The sequence below is a fragment of the Gadus morhua genome, chromosome 7, assembly GCF_902167405.1.
Source record: "Gadus morhua chromosome 7, gadMor3.0, whole genome shotgun sequence".
Lineage (NCBI taxonomy): Eukaryota > Metazoa > Chordata > Actinopteri > Gadiformes > Gadidae > Gadus > Gadus morhua.
Window position 1 is genome coordinate 5,439,687 of NC_044054.1, and position 24,986 is coordinate 5,464,672.

General features: G+C 45.9%; 1 protein-coding gene across 1 annotated transcript in view; it reads right to left on the reverse strand.

Moving 5' to 3' along the window:
• Nucleotides 1-476: 476 nt before the first annotated feature.
• The window catches only part of LOC115547957 (1-phosphatidylinositol 4,5-bisphosphate phosphodiesterase delta-4), a 33,736-nt gene continuing 9,226 nt past the window's right edge, over nucleotides 477-24,986 (reverse strand). The window contains exons 7-16 of the mRNA XM_030362482.1: nucleotides 24,382-24,583; nucleotides 23,726-23,870; nucleotides 22,256-22,408; nucleotides 20,071-20,238; nucleotides 14,276-14,432; nucleotides 13,679-13,795; nucleotides 12,925-13,103; nucleotides 12,294-12,426; nucleotides 3,389-3,538; nucleotides 477-2,121 (exon numbers count right to left, since the gene is read on the reverse strand). Of these exons, the coding sequence (XP_030218342.1) occupies nucleotides 2,030-2,121; nucleotides 3,389-3,538; nucleotides 12,294-12,426; nucleotides 12,925-13,103; nucleotides 13,679-13,795; nucleotides 14,276-14,432; nucleotides 20,071-20,238; nucleotides 22,256-22,408; nucleotides 23,726-23,870; nucleotides 24,382-24,583 (1,496 nt within the window). The 3' untranslated portion in view covers nucleotides 477-2,029. The remainder of the gene's footprint in view (nucleotides 2,122-3,388; nucleotides 3,539-12,293; nucleotides 12,427-12,924; nucleotides 13,104-13,678; nucleotides 13,796-14,275; nucleotides 14,433-20,070; nucleotides 20,239-22,255; nucleotides 22,409-23,725; nucleotides 23,871-24,381; nucleotides 24,584-24,986) is intronic.

Genomic DNA, 24,986 nt, shown 5'->3' on the forward strand with positions numbered 1-24,986 from the left:
TGTTGTGTGTGTGCACTTTATCTCTTTCCCCGTGGGATAGTGAGACAAGGGCTTTAGATTCCTTTGTATGCGTTGTGTTTGTTACATATGAAGAAATTGATGATAAGCTGACTTTGTATATAAACTAAATTGAACGCGAATGTGTAAAGGGGTGTCAGACGATGTTTGGTTCCGCCTTGTTGGTATTTTGGTCAGCATCATTTTTTCTTCTTCTGAATACTGGTGGTTAAATATATCATACAATATACCGCGCGCGCGCACACACACTCACACACACACACACGCACACGCACACGCAAACACACAGCATAAAAGAGAGGCTTCTTGAAAAGACACACACACACACACACACACACACACACACACACACACACACACACACACACACAAACACACACACGCAGCATAAAAGAGAGGCTTCTTGAAAAGACACACACACACACACACGCACCATGAATATGAGACACAATCAATGATCACAATTTGTATTTTTTATTTCTACTACCACAATCTATAAACGATACGAATCGATACAGGCCCTTACAAAAATAGTCTGCTTCTTCTTCTTAACACAAAATGTACACAAGCAGGAAGCATTTATAAGCCGGACGCGATGACAAACACGTTATACGTTTATAAAACACGATAATTCTGAAAATAGATTACCATACGACTCATCGCATTCACATAAGAAGCTCTTATGTCGGAGCACAGATATATATCCATAAACTGTAGATATAGGCATAAATATATACTTAGGGGTTGCTTAAAAGATACATACAGGAAACCATGCTATTACATTTTCAACATATGTCCACAATAGGCCTGTCCGTTTTTAATCTTTTTTGCGTTTTTTATTTTTTTTACCGTGCTAATTTGAATCTGTGATCTAGCCTCCTTCTAAATGCTACGGTCTGGTTACGGAAAAAATACTGAGCATAATTTCGAAAGTGTGATGGAAAGATGATGGTGGCACATTCTTATGATCATGTAATCGTGTGACACAAAACGAAAAATACGAAATAACTAGCAAGGTAAAACGCATTTACAGCGCTCCGATAAAACTCCACAATTGTACGACACACTTTTGGTTATGAAGCAAAAACAACGACAATCCATAGTGCACATGCCTCTTCTATTAGAACGTCCCTCGCTACTCACAATCAATGCGAACAGAAAATATTTCATAAAAGTACATTTCGATGGTTCGCACAAATTTTCTTGCTATAAGGAAATACGAACAAAAATATAAACACTCCATTATCTGCTATATCTCCAATTTGTGCCTCAAAACGATAAATAAACAAAAATAATGCATTTGGCTAAGTATGTCTTCACATCAACTCAAGCAACACTCAATACTGTTATTGTTTCTGGGAAAAATACTGTTTCTATACAGTACTGAACTACGCCTCATAACACACTCTCTACACACTTCGGAATTGTGTTATATTGATGTTAATTTGATCATCAACATATTGAAACCTATATTATTTTAACTGTTTCAATATTACATTAAAATACTGTAAAAATACTGTATTGTAAGAACACAATAACTTGGTAGCTGAGGAAAATGTTGGTTGTATACGTATACGTATAATGTATAAATATACATAGATTAAAGTTAGGTTCTCCAATAACTATTCAATTAAACTAACTAATGTATGGAAAGAGAGAGAGACAGCAGAAAAGAGGAGAAGATTTTGAAACTAAACAAAAAATGTTCTGCTCTTGACCTCCCTGTGTTCCTCACCAATGAGAAGTGTTGCCCCTGTGATTGACAGGAAACATCAACTCCCCCAACCAATCAGGGAGGAGGATATACCCCGATTGTTCCGAAATTAGCCTGAAGCGGCCTTAAATGAAAATTCAGAAAACTCGTACAGATCGATGTGTATGTGTGTGATGTTGGATTGTATGTTTTCCTTGTGTGGCTTCATTGTGTTTCTCGAAATATGTGTTGTCTGACTGTGCCCCGCCTTCCTGAACTTTCTGGATGGATGGAGCCAACATGGCCGCCGTGAGGCGTTCATGCCAGCTCCGTGATCCTGACGTGCACGAACAGGGAGGCAGGGGGGATCCTCGTCCCGTCTCGAGACAGCAGATGAATGTGCCGGTAACCTGGGGGGAGGGAGGGAGGGAGAGGGAGGGAGTGGGAGGAAGAGAGTGGGGCGAGAGGAGTAGCGACAGGGAGGGAGAGAGGGTGGGAGGGGGGGAGGGAGGGAAAGAGAGACGGGTGGGAGGGGAGAGAGGGGGGGAGGGGGAGAGAGAGGAGGGAGGGAGGGAGGGGAGAGAGGGGGAAGAGAGGGAGGGAGGGAAAGGGGAGGGAGAGTGGGACGGAGGAGAGGGGAAAGAGGAGGAAGGGAGTGAGGGGAGGGAGGGAGGGAGGGAGGGAGAGAGAGTGAGGGGAGGGAGGTTGGGTGAGAGTGAGGGGAGAGAGGGAGAGGGAGAGGGGAGACAGGAGGGAGGGAGAGAGTGATGGAGGGGAATGAGTGGAGAGAGGGAGGAGAGGGAGAGAGGGGAAAGAGGGAGGAAGAGGGAGAGAGGGAGAGAGGGAGACAGTGAATAAAAAACTTTTTTCTAAATGATGTTATGGTACGCACATTGTACGCACCCACCCCTATTGTGCCAGGTATGAGTATGATTAGTAATCACAAGCCGTTTGAAATTCGGCTTTCAGTGACATCACAGGTGGGTGTGTCCACCTAGATGTATGCTGGATAGATGAGCAGCGTTTGCTACAGTCCACAGGGTATGCTGGTAGACTGATCTATCCAGCACACGTCTAGATGGACACGAAACACTTATGTTGTTCCTAAAACACAGGAAGTGGTCGTTTTGCAAACGGCTTGCGATTGCTAATCACACTCACACCTGGGGGTTTAATAGGGGCCCTTTTAGGTACCATGTTTCATTTCTGTCATTAGGTGACTCTCTATCAAAACAACTAGGGGCGGCAGCAGCTCAGGAGGTAGAGATCAACTTGTAACCGGAAGGTTGCTAGTTCGATCCCCGGCGAGTGTCGAGGTGTCCCTGAGCGAGACGCCTGGCCCTGACTGCTCCGGACCAGCTGGCTGTCGCCCAGAGGCGTCTACTCCGCCGCTGCCGTGTGCAGGTTTGAATGAATGAGTGAATGTGTGTGCGGACTGCTTGGATAAAAGCGTCTATGCTAAACGCCTTGAATGTAAATGTAATATACGGTGTAACGTCCTGACCTTGCTGGAGGCTGCAGAAGGGCAGTGTGTCTTTATGTTTCTGTGTTTGTGTCTCCATGTGTGCGTGTGTTTCTTTATGTGGGTGTGTGGGTCTTTATGTGTGTGTTAGTGTCTTTATGTGTGTCTTTATGTGTGTGTGTGTGTGTGTGTGTGTGTGTGTGTAACGTCCTCACCTTGCTGGAGGCTGCAGAAGGGCAGTGTGTACTGGCCCACAAAGTCGTTCCTGGAGGTCTTGTCGTAGTCCTCCACTAAGAAGCGGACCAGGGCCAGCTCGGGGGTGTGGATGGTGAACCGCAGAGTGTCGTACCACACCGGGTTGAAGCCTGACCGGGGGGTCACACAACGTCGAACACACAACGTTGAGCGTGTAACAGAGCAGTTGGGGATTTCATGTTTTCGTTCGGGAATTTAAAGAGGGGTATTCCACGAACGGAGGTTTAACAAACACAGAGTTAACGCTGAACTCTAGGCTAATCGACCCTGTGCCAGCTAAACCAGAGCTGTCGGTTCCACCGCACGGGTTATGCATTAGTTCAATCAACACAGGGTTGGTTAACACAGGGTTGTGCACGTCCACGGCAAACCTATAAAGACGTGATGTATGGATCATGGAAACCCTGATCGAAATGGCTGCTTATTTCAATGAAATGGAACTCCAGGTTCTCCTGGAGAGCTATGACGAGGAGAAGGACATTATTACAAGAAAAGGGAACGCTAAAGCCTCTGCAAAGCCGACCGCGTAAATGCGTTAGTTACATGTCAAAGGCATGATCCTTAATATTTGAGCCATGAATCTATTAATATCCCAGTTAAGCATTCTTAACGTACCTACCACACAACCCCTTTCTTCTAAAAAAATATGTACCCCGATGGCTCCCAAGCAGTCAGCGGATCAAGTAAAAATGAAGCATAAAAACATAGAAACTGGTAAGCATTTAAATGTAAATAATTTAAATAAGCCCTTTTTTTTAAGCCAATCGTGAAAAGGCAGACAGTTGGCAGACTGGATCTGGCCCTCAAAATTTCTTGACTCCGGTGAAGGAGCTGGCAATGGACATAAATTCAGGGTGCCCTGGCATGGAGGGGGTACCTGGAGGTACCTCCTCAGAGAGTCAGGCGCCATGTGAGGGGACCCCACTGGTTGAATGTAGGTTTTTCAGTTTTTCTTGTATTTTGATTTTGTTTGCGTGCCACAGCGCAAATGTTCCAAATGTTTTTTTTGGTAACTGTCTAGAAAACCTAAAAATGACAATTCATCAACGTCACAGATCAAGATGGATTAGTGCTTGTAATGGAGCCACCGGCTACGATCGAACATTCTCTAGTGGATGTAAGTCCGTTAGGACTATTTTATACTCTCTGTTGTAAGCGCCTCTCGGCATAGTACTCAGCCAATATTGCTCTTTGTATGATCGGAGGCCGATGAAAATCTTGGTCCGGACGTGGAAGGGTCATCTGAAAGGACTGAGATGTGCTCAGCATCTCCAAAATTATAGATAAAATTAACATTTGCAAAAAACGGAGGGCTATGAAAATAGTCTGGAGTGAACTGAGGCCAGGTCCTCGATTGGTAGTGCTGGCTATGTAAGGCTGGAGAAGGCTAAAGATATTAAAGATTTGAGCGAGAATCTATATCTCTCCAGCAAAAAGTCATCCGGATATGCCAAGATGTCGAGCCGTGGTCTTATTAAAGGTCCCATGACATGCTATTGTATGGATGCTTTGGGTACTAGTGGGCCAATAACACAGTATTCAAAGACATTCCCGAAATTCAGCCGTGGTGCAGAGTTACAGCCACTCCGAGCCAGTCGCACATTGAGCTTCCCCCAAATGCGCTGTTTTCGTGTCTGTAGCTATAATGCAAATGAGGAGGAGCGAGGCGGGTCAAGGAGGAGAGTGGGGGTGTGGCCCTGAGCAGCTTGCAGCCAAGGTACCACCGCTCTGTTTACAGTGGATGTATCGCAATGGCGAGGCTCATACAGCCTTTAGCCATGTTCTGTAAATATTCTAGAACACACGGGAGTCCTGGAGCTCTATATCTAAATAATATCATATTATACATAGATATCTATATCATATAATATATTATCACGGCCAAAAGCTGTGTGAGCCGATATTATGAATCTCAAACGACCGCGTTGGGTTCTCCACGTCCACATCAATCTGAAGTAAACTGAACCGCGACATGGAGGAGAAAGGGATTGTTGCCGGGCAGCGCTTAGGCACCTCCGCCTCCTGCAGCGCCGAGGCGTAGGTCCCTCGGCAGCGGTCCCTCGGCAGCGGGAAGCGGCGCTCAAGCGGGAGACATTCGCGGCCAACAATCCCTTTCTCCTCCATGTCGTGGTTCATGTTCTTGAGGGAGTCTAAGCCAAAGTTCCTTTCCCCAAATTCCTTCTCAACCATGGCTGAGATAACCCCCACTACCTCCAGACGATATTATGAATCACAAACGACTTCGTCGGGTTCACCGACGTCTCTGGTTCTTCCACTTCCACATCAATCTGAAGTAGACTGAACCGCGCGGTGCCTGCTGCCGGCTGCCCGCTGCCGGGCGGTGGTGCTTCGCGGCCGTCGTCGCAGTTCATATACTTCAAGGAGTCAAAGTCAAAGTTCCTTTCCCCCAATTCCTTCTCAACCATGGCTGAGATAACCCCCACTACAGCCTCATTGTGGAAATACAAGAGATGTCAAAGAACCGACAGCAAAGACTTGCGTTTAATGACACACACACATGTGGCGCTCGGGTCGTGTCTCATGGGCGGGCCAAATTCTCCGGGCGGGCAAGGCAGAGAAAGGGGAGGAGCTTAGATCCTTTATGACGACATATGGGACTACATTCCAAATCAGCGCGCTTCCGTTTTCTACAAAGGCGAGCAGAACACCTAGTGCTCGTTTTACACCGAACGCAAGTTTTAGCCACTGGGGGACCAATGGCAGGCTAGGGGAACTCATATTTATGTTAGAAAACATCATAAAGTGAGATTTTCATGCCATGGGACCTTTAATCGCTCCCGGTGGATTACACGAATAATTTGCGCTCCGATATCAATAGGCCTCTCATCAAAAGGGCATGCCATTGTGAACACATGAGATCTGCGGTGAACGTGGGTTTATATACCCAAAACCGGGTTATGTCCAAACATAACCTGCGCAAGCCTGCTCCGACCAGGTTTGATTCAGAGCATATGTTTCTATAGTAACTAACAGTGACGGACTGGGCCCTGGCATTTGCACCCACCAGCGGCCCACGGGGCGCACGCAACTCGCAGATACAACTTTAAATTTCACGCACGAAAAGCCTGAGTGTACTTAAACTTAAATGCGTTAAACAACTGCACCAAAATATGGACATATCAAGGCACAACCCCAATGCATAACAAATTAATAGATCTTTAGAGCCAGCCGCTCCATAATAAAAACATGTCTTACCGTCATGCAGTTAACAAAGTGCAAAGGAGCTTGCTCTTCTCTGCAACCCTGTCTATTACGTCATCCGAATCCAAGTTCATAAGGAACTATTTCTCTGTTGCCATCACTGATGACGACAGAGTATAGATTCCAACTTCCACAGTATAGCTTCCAACTTGCAACTTCCAACAACCCCAAACACGCAGACGCAGACTCGATTCGGTCTCTTCGGTCTTTAAACTTTTGCAAACAAATCATCAAGTCAAGAAAATACAGGTAGATTTGTTTTATTTCAAGCCATGCACATATTTTAACATCTGAATAGGAAATTTGGCTACAAAACAATGTAGATCGATGTAAAAGTTTAGGGTAACCATGCCTGTAATATAGGTAAGGGATAATGCCCGACGAGGTGTCAATTTGAAGAGTATTGTCCTCCTTATACCATGGTCACTAGGGATGTGAACAACTCAAATTGTTCATGGTTGAATAATAAGTGGGTGGTATGAACAAATAATTGATTATTATAGTGTGCCGACATTCACAAATGCAGCTATGGATAAAGAAATCACTTAATATCTTAAACGCAAAAAAAGAACTATCTGCTAAGTAGTTCCAGTCAAATTGTCGGTTCAGCATTCAAAACGAGAACTGGTAAATTGTGAAAAATGCATTAAACTGTAATCAGACAAACACGGTTATATGGTATAGACCCTAGCATCTGTGGTATAAAGGCTGCGACAAATTTCTAATTATAAATATGTACACTTTATGTTGAAAGTATAGACCGTCGCGATTCCCATGGAAACGAATGACGCGATGATTCATTCTTAAAAAGGAGAGCTGGTAAATTGTGAAAAATGAATTAAGCTGTAATCAGACAACGCGGTTATATCAAGTTCAAGTTCAAGTGTACTTTATTGTCAAAAATCTATGTAACAGGGTTAGCACAGATGTTTGAAATTGCGTTTGGCCAGACTCCAATGTGTAATTAAAAAAAACATTTAAATAAGACATTGACAATAATCTCACTCACACACACACACACACACACACACACACACACACACACACACACACACACACACACACACACACACACACACACACACACACACACACACACACACACACACACACACACACACACACACACACACAGCAGCAGAAGTACAATCAGTGGTCACAAGGTGCAACAGTAAAGTAAAGTGCAACAGTAAAGTGCCAGTGACATGGTGAAGTTAATGTGGTTTTCTTCAGTGTGTTGATGAGTCTGATGGCTTGTGGAAAGAAGCTGTTACTCAGTCTGCTTGTGCGGGACCGCAGGCTGCGGTACCGCTTCCCTGATGTTAGAAGGGAGAACAGACTGTGTGCTGGATGAGTTGCGTCTTTGAAGATGTTCATTGCCCGCTTGGAACAGTGTACAGTTTCTGAATGATTGGTAGGGGTGACCTGATGATCTTTTCTGCTGTCCTCACCACCGTCTGCAGTGCCTTCTTGTCTGCAGCTAGACAGCTGCCATGCCAGACAGAGACGTTGCTGGTCAGGATGCTCTCAATAGCATCTCTGAAGAAGGTGGTGAGGGCAGAAGTGGGGAGGTCAGCTCTTCTCATCCTTCTCAGGAAGTAGAGTCATGTCTGCGCCTTCTTGACCAGCGTGGTGGTGTTGGTAGTCCATGAGAGGTCATTCGTGATGTGCACTCCCAGGAACTTTGTGCTTTTCACAGACTCTACTGCACTGCCGTTGATGATGAGTGGGATGTGAGTTGGTTGTTCCTTCCTGAAGTCTACAGTAATTTATTTTGTTTTGTTGACGTTGAGAAGCAGATTGTTCCTCTCACACCAGTTGATGAGTAGCTGTACCTCCTCTCTGTATGCTGAGTCATCATTGTTTTTGATGAGGCCCACCACTGTTGTGTCATCTGCAAATTTGATGATGTGATTCGTTTCAAATTTGGCACAGCAGTCGTGGGTCATCAGCGTGAACAGCAGGGGGTATAGCACACATCCTTGCGGCACCCCCGTGTTTATGATGGTGGTCGCTGAGGAGTTGCTATATGTTGTCTATATGCTCTAGACTCCATAGTATCTGTGGTATAAAGGCTGGGACGAATTTCGAATTATAAATATGTACAATGCATAACGTTAGCTCTCTGGCTCATAGCTGTGCGGACTAGAATACCTCCCGTGGCCAAGTCGAAGCTAAGGTCTGTCTTATTTACTGGAGTGAAAAACGTTTCCGTTGCATAAGAACCTTACAGGAGGGTAATGATTCTTCCCGGAATTCGTCAAACCCTCAGGGGTTACCAGGAAAACAAAGTTATGGCTTGTGAAAAACTTTATATTTGGATTGTAAAATGCATGAAAATATAAATGAATGGTCTTAATTTATTTTCTTTGGCAAGCGACCATGTTATAAGTCGGATAATGCCCTTCGAGGTGTCCAACATTAGTTCCGTCCGTTAATTCTGGTTTATTTGAATTGGAAAAAAATGTAACGGTCAATAATCGACTTTGACCCTCGGGAATGAATAATCGAATAATCTGATATTCTGTCCCATCCCTAATGGTCACTTGCCAAAGAAAATAAATTAAGACCATACTTTTATATTTTCATGTGTTTTACAATCCAAATATAAAGTTTTTCACAAGCCATCATTTAGTTTCCCTAGTAACGCCTGAGGGTTTGACTAATACCTGGAACCATCATTACCCTCCCGTAATGCCGCGTTTCCACTGCAGGGTGCGGTACGGTTCGGTTCACAAAGGTGCGGTACGGACTGAGCCGTACTCGTATTGCCCTCGTTTTCAGTACTCCTCCGTTGGGGTACTGAAAACGAGACGAGACGCCTGAAAGGGTACCGGAAAATTCGAGCTACACGCCCCCTCCGTTGATTGGTCGACAGAACCGTCACTTCCGGGCGACGTGGGGATAAAAACAAACAAACAGTAGCCTCGAGGTATTATTCTTTACAATGAACATGTCGCGTAAAACGCTTGCTTGGGCGAACAAGGAGGTGGAGATGTTCCTCTGCATTCTTGAGGAGGAAGACGTTGTTTACGATGTTTACGCAGCTGCCGCGGCGATCGACATCCGGCCTACCATAATGGCCCGTTCAGACTACATGATTTCAGCCCAATTTTGCCCCGATTCTTTCGTCGCAGACAAATTTGCGAATCGTACACGATTTTGACAGGTCGGTGACGAGACGAGGTCTGGTAATGTGACATGCTTGTGATCTGCAATGTTTCCGTCTGCAACGTTCGAAAACCCAACGACGAAAAGTTTGGCATGTCAGAATTTTTTGGGGAATCGCATGACGTATACATTGTTGACATGAGGGAACCACGCCCCCAGTTGCGTGAGGGAAGCCCCCGAACAGCTGGAACTCACGCGCAGTGTTTCCCAACTGACTTCACTGCACTACGCTGAGTAGGAGTAACTACTGCAAAAATGAATGCGATCAATAACAAGAAGAATGCTAATAAAGAAAACTATAGAAAATAGAGCAATATAATGGATACAACTTTGGTGGAAATGTGGCAGCAACGTCCCTGCATTTTCGACGTGTCCTCGAAGGACTTTCACGATAGGGTGAAAAGGGAAACAGCCTGTCGAGAAATAGCCGACACCCTTGACCTACCCGGTAAGTTTGGAGCCATCAGCTGTTGACGTGCTAATAGCTATCATAACCTATCATAAACCGTCTCTGTGCAAAGGACCACCAGCATAATGCCTAGTGCTAGGTACTCGGCATCAATTGTTGACGCTTTGTTGCTAGGCTACGTTGTTGCTGCGTCTACTTTGTATAGTTCATGTCACGCGCAACGCAACTACTGTGAGGAAGTGCCGCATTGAGCAGATATAAAAACTACTGCAACCTTTATGACAAAAATGTAAAAAGCATTTATGTTAGTTCTAAATCCTAGATGTTCAAAATATCTTGCAAACGTGAATGATACAAAGTAGAGAGCATCGCACCCTCGAATCTTGTAGTGTGGAATGTGAGGAATGTCTGAGAATCGTGTAGTCTGAACCGGCCATTAAGGGTACTGTCGGCGGTGGAAACGCAACCTCGGAATTGAGCTGGGCTATACCGCCCCCTCCCTCCCGGACTGAGGCGAACCGAACCGTACCGCACCCTGCAGTGGAAACGCGGCATAAGGTTCTTATGCAACGGGAACGTTGTTCACTCCTCCAGTAAATAGGACAGACCTTAGATATGACTTGGCAACATGAGGTATTCTAGTCCGCTCAGCTATGAGCCAGGGGGCTAATGCTATGCATTGTACATATTTTTAATTTGTCCCAGCCTTTATAACCCAGATACTCCTGGGTCTATAACATTTAAACTACAGCTGTCAAGCGATTAAAATATTTAATCGTGATTAATCGCATTAATGTCATAGTTAACTCACGATTAATCGCAATTAATCACAAATTATTTTTCTATCCTAAATATCCCTTGATTTTTTTGACCCATAATTCTTCTCATTTTAATTCTCTTATCAACATGGTGAAGTGCATCGGCTGGCCTTGTGCAAATGATTTTTTATTGATAACAACATTGGCATATACTGATCAAAACAGGACGATACAAAAAAAAGACTATAGTGCAATTAAACGACTGCTTTGAACAAATGTCATTTGAACATAGCAGTCAGGCTACTGCTTCTTTTTTTTTTTAAATATAATAATTGCGTTAATTGCGCGATAAAAAAAATTAACGCCGTTAAAATTGGTTTGCGTTAACGCCGTTAATAACGTGTTTAACTGACAGCTCTAATTTAAACGTGTTGTCTGATTACAGTTTAATTTGTTTTTCACAATTTACCAGCTCTCGTTTTGAAGACCGAATCACCAGCTCTGTTTTTCACAATTTACCAGCTCTCGTTTTGAAGACCGAATCACCGCGCCATTCGTTTCAATGGGAATCGCGAAGGTCTAAACTTTCAACATAAAGTGTACTTATAATTCAAAATTCGTCCCAGCCTTTACACCACAGATACTATAGGGTCTATGGTAAAAAACCGCGTTTTCTGATTACAGTTTAATGCATTTTCAACAATTTAACAGGTCTCATTTTGAAGGCTGAACAGACAATTTGACTGGAACTACTTAGTAGGTGTCCATATATCAGGGATTAATGGACACCCTGCCGCCAATCAGAATCGAGTATTCCCCCAGACCATGGTATAAAGACCATATCGCTGATATATACAGATATTTTTCTCATGGAAAACAGTGGTGAGGGACTTGTGAGGGAGAAATGTGGCTGTCGGATGGCCATAGAAAATGATCGACACATGAACAGCATGCCGCTCTCTGATGGCCAGCCGGCGCAAGCGGCCCACGAGAGCCCAGGGCCCCTCTGGCATTTGCCAGATTTCCAGAGGGGCCGTCCGTCACTGTGCACAGCAGATGCGTTTGTAATTTTACGTTTCAATTTGTAACCGCGGCAAGACACTTGTGTATTCAAGACATTTAAAATGATATCACTGTCACATTTTTAAATCCTACCATCTGAAAGCCTAAACTTAATCGTTGAAATTAAATAATGTAAACGATTTATTTTATATTATAATACGTATTTTTTTGAAAAAATGTCTTTGTTGTATTTTTACATTTTCAAACTGTCAAATGATTCCAGGACGGGGAGCTTTACTGTACCGTTGTTCTCGATGTAGCGGGTCTCCTGCTTGCCCTGGTCCAGTGGGACCCCGTGGATCTCCACTCTCACCAGGGGGTCCACGATGGACCCCTCCTTGATGTTCACCTTGGGCAGCTGCTGCCCGCTGATCACCTGGATAACCGATGAATAATCCAAGAAATAAACACGACCCATAAACAATCCGATAAATAAATACAACCCATAGGCTAAATAATCTGATAAATAAACACAACCCATTAACAATCCGATAAATAAACACAACCCATAAATAATGCAATAAATAAACACAACTGATAATTATCCGGAAAAAAAAAAAAATAAAACGCAACATTGCTACGTCGTAGAACACAATACGTTTAGCGAATATTTGAAGGACATTGATGTAGTAAAGGACTTTTATTGATTTATGTTTCGTTATAATATAATGTATTTATAATATACTATAATAATATAATAACTCAATAATACCAAAATTATACCACATAATAAATGCTTTACTTTACATATAAGTAATTTTACATGCATAACTTGAATAAATGTACTTGTGTGGAATGTCACTTTTTTTTTTACTAAGGTACTGCTTTCTGAAGGGAACTTTAAGGTTTGGGTAATTTTGTGTGTCTCTCGTACCTGGATGTGCAGCACCTGGGGCAGGTAGGATTCCCGGTTCTGGGGGGCCTCGGGGTTGAATCCCCCCCCTGGCTGCCTCATGAAGCTGGGCTTGAGGATGTACCCGCAGCCCCCGTTCTGCCGGAACAGGCCGTCGTTGAGGTCCATGGCCTCGCCCGCCGTCTGGAAGTTCAGCGCCACTGGGGGACGGGAAGGGGAGGGGGTTTTGGGATGTTGGCGGAATTTAGAATGTATAATTACACAAAAAGTGTTAAGTATTTGTTTTATAATTATAATACAGAAATATTAATGTTTTCTTAAAAATATTATTTTTTATTATTTTTTTACAATTATTTTTAACCCATTAGGAAGAGCGTTTCCATGATCTCACTTCCTGTCTGATATCCCCACCTTAATTGGCTTTTAAGGTGTGCTTTTTTTGTGCTTTTCTTTAATCACAAATTAATTGTCCGGATGACCGAAAGGAAAGTGGTGACCGATCCAAAGTCATTCTAAGTTACAATTAGGGCATTTAGCAGACACTTTTATCCAAAGCAACTTACATTCTCCCATTCATACACACATTCACCCATTCACAGCGACGGCGGAGTCGATCCCTCAGGGCGACAGCCAGCTGGTCAGGAGCAGTCAGGCTGAGGCGTCTCGCTCAGGGACACCTCCACACTCAGCTAGGAGGAACTGGGAATCAAACTAGCAACCTTCAGGTTACCAGCCAACCCGCTCTACGTCCTTAGCGAAGCCCACCCACACTAACCTATCTGGCATCCTGCGTTCCACATCTCCTGGGGGCTGAAGTTGGAGGAGTCAGTCCGGAAGCCGCTGGGGTAAACGCGGCTCAGCTGCCGAGAGTTGTGAAGCACGAACTCCCCGCCTGTGGAGAGAGGTCCGCAGGAAGTGGTCCCACGCTATCCAAAAAGCCCTCTCCCTTTGTCTCTCCATCGCTCCCCTCTGCCCCCAAAAACTCTGGACTTTCATTTTATTTTTAAACTATGAACAGTTTGGTTTTGCTTTGCCTTTTGCACTTTTTAGAATGCATCATGTTTTCAAACTCGTTTGAATAAATCGTGATTTCAATATTGACCGAAATAATCGTGATAATGATTTTTTTCCACCATCAATACTGCAACGACGAGCCTTACCGGCGTCCCTCAGGTGCTTGCAGTAAACTGTAACTGTAAACTGTAACTGTAAACTGTAACTGTAAACGGTAACTGTAAACTGTCTCTGTAAACGTAAACTGTTACAGTTACTGTTGCCTTACCGGCGTCTCTAAGGTGCTTGCTGTAAACTGTCTCTGTAAACTGTAACTGTAAACTGTAACTGTAAACTGTTAAAGTTACTGTTGCCTTACCGGCGTCTCTGAGTTGCTTGCGGGCCTTGGACTCTGTGAAGGAGGACACCTCGTAGAACTTCTGGTGCAGGCGGCTGTGCTTGAAGCCGCTGAAGTGGACGCTCTTGCAGTAGACCACGCAGTCAGACAGCTCCTTGGAAAGATGCTGCTTGGACTTCTGCATAGAGACACCCCCCCGGTGGGGGACAGGACATGCAGTGAGTGGCTGGCCTTTTGACATTAGACAGAATAAATGTTGAAACGAGTTTCACAAAAAGTCGGGGGTGAGTCTTTGTCCGGACCGTTGCAAATGAGTAGAGGAAAAAATGGTAAACAGACTGCATTTATACAGCGCGTTTCTAACCAGTGGCCACTCAAAGTACTTTACAATATTGCCTAACATTCACCCATTCATGCACCCATTCTGTGGCAACCCGCCACATGCCAGGGACAGGGAGCGTTCTCCAGCAGATCCTCATCAGCTGGATGGGAAACACCCGGCGAGAGGAACGCGTGGAGGGGTTAAAGCAGAGTCGAGAACTCACTGCAGGGAGGCGACCCAACGACAACGGAGAAGGAGACGCACAACCCCACGATGGCTACGAGGCTCACGGAGACCCTAGCCTAGAGACTCTTATGCTTCAACGTGCCTACTTTCCGTGTCAACCAGTCTTCCAGCCAACCGGGTTGCCACAATTCACACACCAACGGCGGAGTCGACCCCTCAGGGCGACAGCCAGCTCGTCAGGACCAGTCAGGGTGGAGTGCCTCTAACTAAATCCACCAGGAGGGGAATGTTAACGAGGGACAGCTGAGGACAATTAAGGTGAGCCCGGACGATCAGCGCAGGGGGCGAGATGTGACACGCCTGGCATCGGGGAACTCCTGCGTTGACGGCGGAGTCACCTCTGCATGGGTGATCACCAGGGTGCACCGCCAGACTCGAGCCAAAGACAACCCCCCCACCCCCCCGGGTGCTGGTGTAAGCTACACCAGGACACCCGGCTGCCAAAGAGCGGCCATAGTGCTATAAGTTACAGTGTGTTTGTGGAGTGGAGTAAAAAGAGAGAGAGAGAGAGAGAGAGAGAGAGAGAGAGAGAGAGAGAGAGAGAGAGAGAGAGAGAGAGAGAGAGAGAGAGAGAGTTAGCCTTGTGCTGAACTGGATGATGAGTTAATGAAGTGTTGTTGAAACAAGAGTAGCCTAATCTGTAAAGAGATAATGGTAACTGTAATAATGCTTTGTTTTCTTTAACTTGTCTATTTTCTTGTCTATTTCATTTTATTGTATGTGAAGCGCTTTGAGTCTGCCTTGTGTATGACGACGGAATACAAACTGAAACGACATTTCTATCATTCTTATTGCATGTTGTACTCAGTTATAGTACTTAGTCTTGTCAGGGCTCTCAAGTTTTGAACTGAGTTCAGAGTGAGATTTTGTCGGCGGGGGGGGGGAATGCATACAAATGTGTCCACAGACATGGTGACTAATGTATGATAGTAAGCATTATTGGCCATTAATACTAATATTCAGAAACAACACTGACTCAAAAGTCTATTGGCTTAAGCAACACCAGTAATGGCATATACTTTTCCCTGAAATTTTAAACGTTGCAAACGTGCAAAAACATATTATATATTTATGTGGAATTCAGTCCAATGCTTAAAATATATCTGTGGCATTCAGTAGGCCAATGCTGTGGTAAAGTGTGCAAAGTATGATCAAGTGTTTCCTTCTGTTCAATAGATAGAACTTTATCAATCCCCTGTAGGAGAAATTTGTTAATGTTTGTCCCTATAAAACAATAATGGTAAAAAAATAAATACAAAACATGACGGTAACTAAGTAAGTCGAACCGTCCAATCTGAAGGCTCTAATTAACCACTCCCCCTACTCACTTCCACCAATGCAAAGCGAACAGGACAGCCTAACTAGTTTGTGAACGACCCAGAGAAACGCAACTCAAATTCAATGTGAACATGTATGAGGCTTTAATAAAATCCCGGACGATTTTGAAATTGTGTCTCAAAAAGAGGGCATGTCCGGGCAAAAGTGGACGTCTGGATACCCTACGTACGGGAAACCCTTTTGATTCCTACCTGTTCCACTGTTAAACAGCAGCCCAAATTGGTGGGCGCTATTCTTGTAATTTCTCTTTGTGAGACATACGAAGTGTGGCGTGTCAGCGTGTGCATGGGTTGAATTGTGTGTGTCTCACGCCGAATGCATGAGACTTGAGAGCCCTGTCTTGTAGCATCGTATCCTAGCTATCTGTGTTGTATGCAGGGAATGGTTTAACCTAGTGATAGCTAGTGCTTGGCACTTTGGTCTATGAACATCCTTACTGTACCGACAGCATTATATTGTTGTTTCTCTTTCTTCTGACAAACATTGTAAGTCTCTTAGGATAAAAGCGTCTGATAAACGCCCTGAATGTAAATGTAATGTAATATCGTCCAAGTCGTAACCAGTTGTCGGCCATCTTGGATGTCCCTATAAACCCGCCAACTGCAAACTGCCAACCGACCCTAAACTTTTCCTTCCTCCCCTTCTGATCCCGTCGCTGGTCCCACCCCCCATGACCCACTGGTCAGCGGGGTGACCCACTGGTCAGCGGAGTGACCCACTGGTCAGCGGGGTGACCCACTGGTCGATGACCCACTGGTCAGTGCTCCCAGTTTGGTGTTTCCAGCGTCTCGGATGCTCATGAATAAACATGGCCGCACACGGCTGCTGACAGATTCGTTGACACGGCAATCTCACGTCTGTCCAGAGACATTCCGTGCGTCTGTCCATCCGACCCCCTTGTGCTGAAACACAAGCTAACGACACGAGGCGGTGAGGGGACTCCTTTATGCGTTGCACCGGCGGAATATGTTCAGCAGTGAGCTCATAAAGAGAGACAGAGAGAGAGAGAGAGAGAGAGAGAGAGACATACAGAACATACAGAGAGAGAGAGAGAGAGAGAGAGAGAGAGAGAGAGAGAGAGAGAGAGAGAGAGAGAGAGAGAGAGAGAGAAAGAGTCTCGTCTCGTTTGTGGTAATACATACACTAAACTCTGGGCCACCTCCCTCCAGCTAGGTGCCAGGCCCCTGGCAATTAGAGGTGCTATAGGGTTTAGTGAGAGGGCTGAGACCGTGGGTTAATTAATGCCCTCAGAGGGAAGAGTGTTTCATTTCAGGTGGATGTTACCGCCATCGTCTGCACTCTGCACCTTATTCTTTCCGACGCAAGACATGCTTGGATTCTCTGTGTTTCTTCCCTATTGCATTTATACCGCGCTTTTCTAACCAGTGGCCACTCAAAGCGCTTTACAATATTGCCAAACATTCACCCATTCATACACACGTTCACACACCGACGGCAACGTCTACGCCTCAGGGCGCCAGCCAGGTTTCAGGGAGCAGCCATGGGTGAAGCGTCTCGCTCAGGGACACTCAGCTAGGAGGAACCGGGGATCCAACTAGCAACCTTCAGGTTACAAGCCAAACCGCTCTACCTCCTGTGCTAAACCGACCTCCTACTTAGCCCCTAAAGAGTGTCCTTGAACCTCAGTCACCCCTTATGTAATATACATGGGTTCGGAGGCTGCGACCCAGACCAGGCACCGGGTGTTGGATGAGCTGATCCCCTTACGGCCCAAGGACCCTGTGGAAACCTCATGGAGAACTGGAGAGGTACTGAGGACCTGGTTGAACAGACGAGAGGCGAGAGGCCGATAAAGACGGACGGAACGGACTGAACGGAAAGAACAGATGAGAGCAGGGTCAGAGTCCAATAAAGACAGAGGAGAGTCCTATAAAGACAGAGGAGAGTCTGATAAAGACAGAGGAGGTTCCGATAAAGACAGGCCAGAGTCCGATAAAGTCAGACAGAACGGACTGAATGGAAAGAACAGTTGAAAGCAGGGCGAGAGTCCGATAAAGCCAGACTTTCGAAATGTAATGCATCTATAGAAAATCCAAGCAGTGAAAAAAAAGCAAACCTTTCAGTGAGTCAGAATGGGTTTGACAGATGAGCTACACATCACCAGATCACTACGCCTGTTCGAGCGCCCCGGAGGCAACGCAAGATTACGTCTGTAGAGAAGTAGTGGAATTTTCCATTCAAGACAAGACAAAAGGGCAGAGGGAGCAGAACGAACACAATGCATAGGGCACGGCCAGGAGGACCACTATGGAGGGCTTTTGTTCAACGGTAGACCGCTCCGCGTAACCTGCGTGACATGGGAGCATACAGGAAGGCTAGGATCCAAAGGAAAAATATTTCATTCGAAATTTATTTATTTTTAGAAATTTTTAGGGCTGTCAAGCGATTAAAATATTTAATCACGATTAATCGCATTAATGCCATAGTAAACTCACGATTAATCGCGATTGATCGTACATTTTTTTCTATGCTTAATATCCCTTGAATTCTTTGTCCCATTAATTTTTCTCATTTTAATGCTATTATCAACATGGAGAAGTGCATCGGCTTGCCTTGTGCAAATGTTTTTTTATTGATAACAACATTGGCATATACTGATCCAAACAGGACGGTACAAAAAAAAAGCCTATAATGCAATTAAACGATGAACATACAAAGATATGCCAAATTAACGTCGTTAAAATTGGTTTGCGTTAACGCCGTTAATAACGCGTTTAACTGACAGCTCTAGAAATGTTGTTTTTATTAGCTAAATAAAAACTCACTTTTCGATGCAATCTGTTGATAAAAAAAGATTAGCGGAAGAAATTAATAATCATAAGAGAAAATGCTGTAGAAAGTGCAGCGATATCTGTGAGCAAATGGAGCACAATTTGATTTATTAGATTTTTGATTTTCAGAAACAACTCAAGCTGAACCAACCACGATTGAAATAACCTGGCACAAGATACAATTCTTTAGAGAGTGCAGCGATATCAGTGACAGAATAGCTAGGCCTATAGCAATTTTTTATTGTTGTTAAAAATTGTTCTCCAAATAAAATCGCACATTTACGATGCAGACTGTTACTGTTAAATATTTAAAAAATACATAAATAAATGACTTCAACCACGATTGAAATGACTCGGGCTTAGAAAGGCGTGGAAAGTGCAGCGATATCAGTGAGAGAAGACGCCACATTAACCCTCTCCTGTTCCTTCCCTCTTTGGCGCTAGGTTGAATTGAAGCCAAACCAACACACCGCCCGCGTCGTCAGACTTGTGAATCGGAGGCAACTGCCGATAAACGAGGTCACTGGCGTCCGTTCTCGCTGGAGACTTTTAATTACGCATTTCAATTCTGGCCATTGGTTTAACTCTGAACCACACAGCTGCGTACAAACTGATGCTGTTCTCAAACCACCTCAACTTTCAGAGCCAGGAACCAAAAAATATGTTAAATAAGATGACTCAAAAAGGAGTGCATTCATTTCAATTATGTGCTGAGAAGCGACAGCACATCAACATTTTAAAGGTGGAGAGAGAGAGAGAGAGAGAGAGAGAGAGAGAGAGAGAGAGAGAGAGAGAGAGAGAGAGAGAGAGAGAGAGAGAGAGAGAGAGAGAGAGAGAGAGAGAGAGAGAGAGAGAGAGAGAGAGAGAGAGAGAGAGAGAACGAAAACAACCAAATGTATCTCTAATGCACTTCCTGTGATGGAGCTGATGCAAATCCAGCAGGAAATCGATCAACAGGAGCGTGATAGATAATTCAAAACCAAAAGACATTGACCTGCATATGAACATCGGCCATGCAATTGTATATGATATATGTTTTGATGCTTGTCGAGCACGTGCTAACCTCCCTTGACGTTTACGTTTCAATACCAGTATCGGCACGGATCGAGATAGACTACCTTGGTCTTTCGGCGGAACGTCTCGCGGTGGGAGTGCTCGTTGTCGATCTCGGCTGCCTCGTCCTCGTCGCTGACCTCGCCGGTGAGGGGGTCCTCAGTGAGACCTCCGACCCTCTCCTCCAGGCCCCCGATCTTCTTGGCCTTCAGCAGAATCTTCCCCTTCAGCTCCTGGTCAAAGAGAAACGGAAAAAAACGTCAATGATGATCCGTTTCCGAATTGTAGGTAATTCCATGTTTCCATATTTTTGCAAAACACTTGAAAACGAAAGTGCATTATTTTTTGAAGAATTTGAACGGAATAGACTTATATTAACGTACAGTGGTCTTTTATTTTATTGTTTGTATTTTGTCGGGTTGTTTTGTCTCATGTCTTTTTATATGTTGTGTTTGCATCTTCCCCAGTGCTGTAAAGCACTGAACTTATCTGAACTGAACTGAAATAAAGTTCAAATCAAGAGAGGGTCTTTGTGAGTCTTTGCAGCTATCAGCAACACGTTGGGGCCCTCAGATATGATTCAACACACTTTAAATTCGGCATTTGTTACTGCGGGTTAAATGGGTTCGGCCTAGCTACACCTCTGTTTTTCTGAGCCTTTGCGGTAAGCAAGTACTGTTAACAATACATTTGACAGGGCCTACATTGGCATAATTACGTTAAATGGACTTCAACAAGGGATGGAGAGAGAGAGAGAGAGAGAGAGAGAGAGAGAGAGAGAGAGAGAGAGAGAGAGAGAGAGAGAGAGAGAGAGAGAGAGAGAGAGAGAGAGAGACAGACAGACAGACAGACAGACAGACAGACAGACAGACAGACAGACAGACAGACAGACAGACAGACAGACAGACAGACAGACAGACAGACAGACAGACAGACAGACAGACAGACAGACAGACAGACAGACAGACAGACAGACAGACAGACAGACAGACAGACAGACAGACAGACAGACAGACAGACAGACAGACAGACAGAGAGGGAGAGAGGGAAGGATGGGGAGAGAGAGAGATAGAGAGAGAGAGAGAGAGAGAGAGAGAGAGAGAGAGAGAGAGAGAGAGAGAGACAGAGACAGAGACAGAGAGAGAGACAGACACAGAGAGAGAGAGAGGGATTGAGAGAGCCCTGCCCCCCATAAGTTATCCTAACGGTCATCTAAACCTAATAGGTCTTAACGAACCCAATCAAGATAATAAAGTGAGTGCGGTGTAATCGGGCTGTTCATATTCCTTGGCGTCTGCGTCGGTGAAGCGATAGTGGCTCCATTAATATTTCAGCGCGGCCGTGCCTCCGCATGTCGGGGCCGATCAGATGACCAAGGGGGGAGGGGGAGTTAGGGTGCTGGAGGGTGTTAGGGTGCTGGAGGGTGCTAGTGTGCTGGAGGGAGGCGGTGTCGTAGCAGCAACCGTCCCACAGGGAGAAAGTGAGTCTGTTCTCTGGGTCACGACACAGGGAGAGAGGGAGGGAGGGAGAGAGAGAGGGAGAGAGAGGGAGGGAGAGAGAGAGCGAGAGAGAGCTGCTCCCTGCTGATTAGGGTGGACCGGGTTGTGGTTTAGCCGCAGATGCTGCGTTGAGTTACTCACCAGCTTCCGCAAAAGACTCAAGACTCACCTGTTCAGAGTTCACCTAGACTCTGTATAGCCTCCCCCTCCCACCCTTCTACTTATTGTATGTTTGTACATCCTGGCACTTAATGTACGCATTGTATGTCGTACTTATTAATCCTGGTTGTGTAATATCTTATCCTAGCTATCTCTGTTGTATACTGGGAATGGGTTAACCTAGTGATTGTGAGTGCTTGGCACTTGGTTCTATGAGCATCCATACTGTATCGACAGAGATATATTGCTTGGATCGAACTAGCAACCTTTAGGGAGCAGTCAGGAGGAGGTGCCTTGCTCAGGGACACCTCAACACTAAGCTAGGAGGAGCCGGGGATCGAACTAGCAGCCTTCCATCTTTCAGCTGGGAGTCAAGTACCCTTACCACTAGAGTTACCCCCCACCCTTCAAATTCAGTATAGTAAGTCAAAAAATGTAACCCTATTAATAAATCAGTCACATAGCAAAGTCGAGTACTTCCATTCAAAGATATCTTTCGGGTCCGCAGATCGAACCAGCAAACCTCCCTGTTACAAGTCAACCCGAGCAAGCTCTACCTTCTGGGCCACCTGATGCCGCCACTGCCACTCACCTCGGGGGAGGGGAGCCCCGTCAGGCCCTTTCCCTCCAGGGGGCTCCGCAGCAGGGCGTCCCCCAGGATGTGGTTGAGGTGCTGGGCCATGGTCCTCTGCTGCTCCACGCTGCAGTGGTTCTCTATGGACAGGATCACCGGGTAGTCCGAGGCCTTGGGGAGTAGGGGGGAGGAGGTGGATGCTTTTAATATATAATTTTTTGCAGACGCTTTTATCCAAAGCGACTTGCAACCATTCATTCACCTTCAACGCATGCTGGAGGACGAGTCACGAGCAGACCTGCACAGGGATGATTGCAGTTTGCGTTTCAATTCATTCATGCAGCCGCTGTGTGTAAAACGGTAAATAATGCGTCCACTTCTCCACGGGTTTTGCATTGGGGTCGTGGAAGCCATAAAAACCTCTGTGTTACATTTCGGGCGTTTAGCAGACGCTTAGGGGTCGAGTCCACACACAGACAGTGGAGTCGACCCCTCAGGGCGACAGACAGCTGGGTCAGGAGCAGCCAAGGGTTAGGCGTCTCGCTCAGGGACATCTCGACCTCGACAGCTAGGCAACCTTCAGTTTATCAGTCAACTGCTCTACTTCCTGAGCTAGCGGTGGAAGGTGGATGTTGTCATTGGAGCATGGTGGAACGGAGGATAGCGGGGGAGGAGGGAGGGAGGGAGGGAGGTAATTGAACACTCCCGCCCATTATCACAGCGGGGGGTAAGGTAATACCCTTAATTGAGGGGCCGAGGCCGGGGCCGAAGCGCTGGGGTTGCAGGTAAACACGAGTTCTTCATGGGCCGGGATATTGGTCTGAAGACGGAAAAATATCCCGGCCCCTGGCGACCTGGGATTTACCTGGTGGGAACCTGGATGTGGCAAGGGCCCCTGAGTGCCTTTTTCCTGGCTGGCACTGCAGGCTATTCATACACTATTGACAACATGGGGCCATTGATACAATAATGAATTAATGGGGACCAACGATTCACTATTGATAACATGGGGCATTGAAACACAATTGACAACGTGGGTCTATTGATAAGCCATTGACAGGTTCCAGGCAGGATGGCCTCTGGGCCGAGCCTAGGCTAGCAGAGATGCTATCGATAGCATAGATGCCGTTGTTTGCCCTCATTAATACACCATGCAGCACGATGTGGGGTTTGTTGCTACGTGCTAGCTGAGCACAATGAGAGCGGGGAGGCAATGGTCATTCGTGACCGGCACTGAAGGAGTGCGACGGGGAGGTTGTACAGTACTGTACAGTAAATACTGCACACATATACACAAAGGACGGAAGGAACCCCTTCTCTTCTCTAGTGTCCTGCCTTTTTCTGCCTGAAGCAAAATATGAATTGCAACCCCTCCGGTGTAGTAGAAATGAGTCCAGCCGGGGGCTTGACAGTGACCCTGAAAGTCGAATTGATTGGGGTTCAACTTTGCTTAAAACCGGACGGTGGGAGGAGGAAGGCGGGGCCTACCTTGAAGGCGTACTTGTCCACGGCCTGGACCACGTCCCTGAAGAGGATCTTGGAGGTGAAGGTGTGGCCATGGTACACGATGGGCTCTCCGTTTGGCCCGTCCCAGCAGTCCACCTCCACGCAGCGGCAGCCCCGCGTCAGGGCCCTGGGGGGGACATGGTTCTTAAGCCCCGCCCACCCACCCCTTACATCATAGGGCCATTGATACGCTACGCTCCCTCCCTCCCTCCCTCCCTCACTCACTCATTCCCTTCCTTCCTTCCTTCCTTCCTTCCTTCCTTCCTTCCTTCCTTCCTTCCTTCCTTCCTTCCTTCCTTCCTTCCTTCACTCACTCACTCACTCACTCACTCACTCACTCACTCACTCATTCACTCACTCCCACACCCATTTCCTCGATCCCTCTTTCCCTCACTGACTCATTCCCTAACTCAATCACTCCCTCCCTCCCTCCCACCCTCCCTGCCTCACTCCCACACCCCCTTACTCCCTCACTCATGTTCCGTAGCAGGTAGGAAGCCAAGGTAACACATGTGTCCGTGTTGTGAAAGTGAAAGTGAAAGCGTCAGTGAAAGTGCTCAGTGAAACTGAAACTGAATGTGATACTAAAAGTTAAAGTGAAAGTGAAAGTGTTGGGAGTGTTGGTCTGATGGAGGCACCTGATGTAGCCCTCCACGCTACTCTGGCCCCGGAGCTGGTCCTCCATCAGGTAGGTGTTGTGCGAGGAGGAGATGAAGTAATGGCAGAGCGGCTGGTCCAGGTCCTGGAAGAGACCGCACCACCGGGGGTCCTGGATGGAGCCCTCCGCCGAGCCCAGGTACATCAGGAAGCCGTCAAAGGTCACGGCGTTGAGCTGCTTGGCTGAGAGACGTGGAGAGATTAGATCATTGTGACTTGGGTGTCTGAATGACGGCAGGTAAGGGAAGGCCAGAGGGGCTTTTGCATTTTTTTGGGTGATGATTTGAAAATACAGAATTTTTCGTTGTTGATTTCCATTTTTTTTTTTTTTAAATTTTTTTTGCATTTCTTTTCTTTATGATAGAGTGAGATAGGCAAGAAATATGGGCGATAGACATGCAGCAAATGACCACTGGCAGGAATCGAACCCAGGTCACTGCGGTAAGGACTGAGCCTTTGGTACGCGCTCTACGCGGATCCATTCGTATCCATTGATACAAAAGGTTCTCAAAAATTCCGAGAGACGCAATTTTGTAATTTGGCTTGTGCTTTTCGATTGATGATTTAAGATAAGGGACAGGGAGCA